Here is a 4,010-nt window from a genome sequence, read left to right as displayed (position 1 = left end):
CTCGGGGTGGACCGGGCCGGGCCAGGGCCCTCTGCGCGTGCGCGCGCACACGCGGGAAGCGCCTCTCTGGCCTGCGGAGGCCTCCCGCTCTATGGTTCCCGGGCGGCAGCGGAAGCGGCAGCGGGGCGGTTCCGGGGCCGACGTGGAGGCTCGCGGCTGAGGGGCGAGTCCGGGCGGCGGGTCGGAGCCGGAGCCGGAGCCGGGGGGCGCGATGCTGACTAAGTTCGAGACCAAGTCGGCCCGGGTGAAAGGTACCGAGGCCCTCCAGCCCCTCCCCCCCCCGATCCGCGTTCACCGCCCCTCCCCCCATTTGCCCCCCCCGGCCCCCACTTCCTTTCCTGCCCCGTGCTCTGCCCCCCCCACCCCCCAAACCCTTCACCTGCCCTCCCGCCCTGTGCCCCAGTCTCCCCCTTGGCACCTCCCCTCCCCCCCCCCCCGACCCAGTGTCTAACCCGGGGTTATGGGCTGTAGACACTGGGACCCCCCCCCCCCCCCCGTTTTGGGTTGGGAAGAGCCCTCCTTTAAATGCTGGCCTGGGTTATTCTTCTGGCTTGCTAGAGACGCTCCTATTGTCGTCTCTGGCTTTGCGGCTGTTGTCAAAAAGTGTTAATTGCACCCCCCCCACCGCCCCCGCAGCTGATGGTCAAATACAAAAGATGCCATGCCGCTGTCAGTTTATTAATACAGGTTTAGACACTTACCAAACCGTTTTTAAAAAAAAAAAAGAAAAAAGCCGTGAATTGCGTATGAGTGGAAAGCCGCGTGCTCTGCGCTGGGGGACTGGGGCTAAGGTTTCTGAAAGTGGCCGGTAGTTTTGTGCCTTGCCTGGTGCCAAGTATCAGAGGGGCAGGCGTGTTAGTCTGTATCCACAAAAACAAGGAGGAGTCCGGTGGCGCCTTAAAAGACTTCAGGCGCAACTGAAGAAGCGGGTTTGTTTTTTGTTTTCCCGCGAAAGCATATGCCCAAATAAATCTGTTAGTCTTTAAGGTGCTAGTAGTTTTGGGTATCCAACTTCTAGCACCTTAAAAAGCCCTTCTTTTTGGAAAATGCTGACCTCTTTCACTTCCTCTGTGTCTTCAGAGATTGAATTTAACTGAAAACTTGACCACTGTGCTTCTCTGCGTCTCTCTCTTTAGGGCTCAGCTTTCACCCGAAGCGGCCCTGGATCCTAACAAGTTTGCACAATGGAGTGATCCAGCTGTGGGATTACCGGATGTGCACCCTTATTGACAAATTTGATGAGCATGATGGTGAGTAAGTTTGGAGTGTGAAAGAGTCGAAAGCAGAGGGCTCGTTGCAGAAAATGGAGCCTCCTTGAGAGGAGGAAGGATGGATTTTTGGCTGAAGCACTGGATTGAGCCGCAAGAGGTCTGGCTTCAGGTCCTAACAGTGCCACAGACTCCATGTGTGATCATGGGCAAACCGCTTACTTCTTGAACATGCTTTTCCAGCTGTAAAATAGGGAAAATACTTCACAGAGCTGTTACGATAATAACTTCATTATTGTAAAAGAGGTGTCAGATGTTATGGTGCCGTAGCTGTATAACCTCACAGAAGAGAACTTTTTGTACATTGGCCTGGGGGAAATGTTGTCTCAGAAAGTTGTATTTAACCTCCAAGTGTCACGTTGAGACAATTTATCCGATTAAAATGGAGTATGACGTGATAGAATTGTTCTGCTGTGAATGGAACGGTCTGTTCTGGCTGTCAGTTTGGCTTCATATACAGCTATTAGCTGTCTCCCTGTGTTTCACCTGCCTCTTCCCCCTGCAGGACCAGTCCGAGGTATTGATTTCCACAAACAGCAGCCACTCTTTGTCTCTGGAGGTGATGACTACAAAATAAAGGTAGATCAACTCTTCCTTCCACCTTGCATCCCCCCAAAAAGCGTTGGTGGGCAAAGGAAGATGGGGAATTTGACACAGATGTGTAAGGAATCTGTGTTAATTTAGTTTTTTGTGGTGGGTGCAGAAACAGTGAGTGGATAGAGATGAAAAAGGGAAATGTAGAATTCAGGATTTTGCTCTTTCTGAGGGCGGTAGAAGTAATTAAATGCAGCCTGACAATTTCTGATGAGATCTATGGCTGGCCTCACCCAGAACTGTAATGTACATGGGAGAGACCAGCTTGGGGATGAGTAAAAACCTCATGTGCTAAATGAGATGGCAGAAGAGAGCTGGGCAGAGTTTGGCAGCTCCCTCTCACTGGCCTTCTGTCTCATTCAGGTCTGGAATTACAAGCTGCGCCGCTGTCTCTTCACGCTGCTCGGGCACCTGGATTACATTCGCACCACCTTCTTCCACCATGTGAGTCTCCCTGCTGTGAAACTTCACTGATATGCACCTCACCGCATTGCTTTATAGGAATCTCTGTGGCTTCCCTAAGTAGGACTCTTTCCTGCAGACATACAGTGCACAAAATGGGCTGGGTGCTATACAAACCTAGGAACGCCTGAGTTCTTCCCCAAAGATCTTATAATATGAAATCATTCATGGAGACAGTTGGTACCTCCAGTTGCAGAGCTCACTGGAAGCTTTTTTTCTCCCTCCATTGGCATTTGAAGCACAGATGGGGCTATGCGTCTCCTTCTTTGTGCTGGCTAACTTCTCGCTCTTGCTGTCTGAAATAGTAGAAGTGATACTTTTCCCAGAACAATTAGAATAAGTTTTTCAGTGGAAGAGCAACAGCAACATGCACAAGCACGCATCAGTCCTCTGGTGAGGAAGATGCTAGTACACATCTTGACACCCTCAGGAAAACAGCCTTTGAAGGCGGTTTAGTCCATCAGCTTTCTTCTCTGTGAGTGATGGGTTACAATCTTTTCCCTGGTAATCCCCTCTGTTGCCCATCTATGCTGAAGCTCTGTATGTGTGCAAAGCAAGGTGTGGCGGAGCCCTGCAGGACACTTGCAGAAATAATCGGTGCTGTATCGAGTGCGCTACATAGGACCAAACATACCATCACTTTCTGTAGCCTCTTTTTTCTTATGTGGGAAATGATTCTACAGTAGAGCTGTAATTCTTGCCTGGGACATCTGACCCAATGAACTAGAAATCCTATGGTTATCTCTGGCTGTGTGCAAACCATTTGGAGGGAAACATGAGGGTTGAGACACTTGTTTCAGATATTAATTATTAAATGTTTTTTTAGGAATACCCCTGGATCCTGAGTGCTTCTGATGATCAGACAATCCGGGTTTGGAACTGGCAGTCCAGAACCTGTGTTTGGTAAAAACTACTGGTGCTATAGAAATAATACTAGGGAAACATGAGTTTTCTTGAACCTTAGACATGAACAGAGGGTTAAAATAGTCTGAACTCTGTGTCTTTCAATAAAACGTTGTTAAAATGTCAAAGAAAAATTTAAAAATTCTTTTTCCAACAATTTTAGAAAAAAAAATATTCTTTTTTATTAAACCGACTCTAGAAATGAGGTAGAAATAACTTCTGAAGTCCCATCTAGTTCATTCTTCTTGCCAGTGCAGGGTTATGTCCTCCTCTGTAGTTTCCAATTATGAAATAACCCTAGCAATAGAGTTTTTCTCCATTCCTTCCTTAGAGAGAGCTCTAGGTAATCTCCAGCAAATGGTGGTTAAAGTGCTGTTTTTAAAAAGCTTAGGTTTCTCTGTTCCCTCTTTATCGGCTTCATTTCAGGAGCTGGGCTATTTTTAAGTAGCATTCCCAAGTAAACAAAAGTTATTTTAGGGTTAAATGTGCTAGAGTGTGGAGCCACGCATGCAAAATCTGAGATAAACAGTTAAGTCCTTCAGTATCCCATGAAAACTCCACTCAAGAGTTTCTCTTAACAGACTCCTCCTCCATATTGAAGGAGGACTTCGAACTTTGGTTGTGCTTACTGCTTATGTGTTCCAAGAATTAATGCAGGGTTGGTGTGGCTTTCATAAATTGCATTGTACCTGGTTTTGTGTCAGAGGTATGTGGACTGTGTGCAGTGGAAGGGATGAGTTTGACAAGAAGAATTTTAGGAGGGTTTTGGAGGGTTTTTGAAAT

General features: G+C 47.7%; 1 protein-coding gene across 1 annotated transcript in view; it reads left to right on the top strand.

Moving 5' to 3' along the window:
- The first annotated feature begins 112 nt into the window (after positions 1-112).
- The window catches only part of COPA (coat protein complex I subunit alpha), a 32,649-nt gene continuing 28,751 nt past the window's right edge, over positions 113-4,010 (top strand). Inside the window, exons 1-5 of the mRNA XM_077840908.1 lie at positions 113-251; positions 1,137-1,250; positions 1,774-1,847; positions 2,226-2,306; positions 3,151-3,227. Of these exons, the coding sequence (XP_077697034.1) occupies positions 212-251; positions 1,137-1,250; positions 1,774-1,847; positions 2,226-2,306; positions 3,151-3,227 (386 nt within the window). The 5' untranslated portion in view covers positions 113-211. The remainder of the gene's footprint in view (positions 252-1,136; positions 1,251-1,773; positions 1,848-2,225; positions 2,307-3,150; positions 3,228-4,010) is intronic.

Source organism: Eretmochelys imbricata, chromosome 24 (genome assembly GCF_965152235.1).
Source record: "Eretmochelys imbricata isolate rEreImb1 chromosome 24, rEreImb1.hap1, whole genome shotgun sequence".
Taxonomy (NCBI): domain Eukaryota; kingdom Metazoa; phylum Chordata; order Testudines; family Cheloniidae; genus Eretmochelys; species Eretmochelys imbricata.
This window is presented reverse-complemented; position numbering and strand designations above follow the sequence as displayed.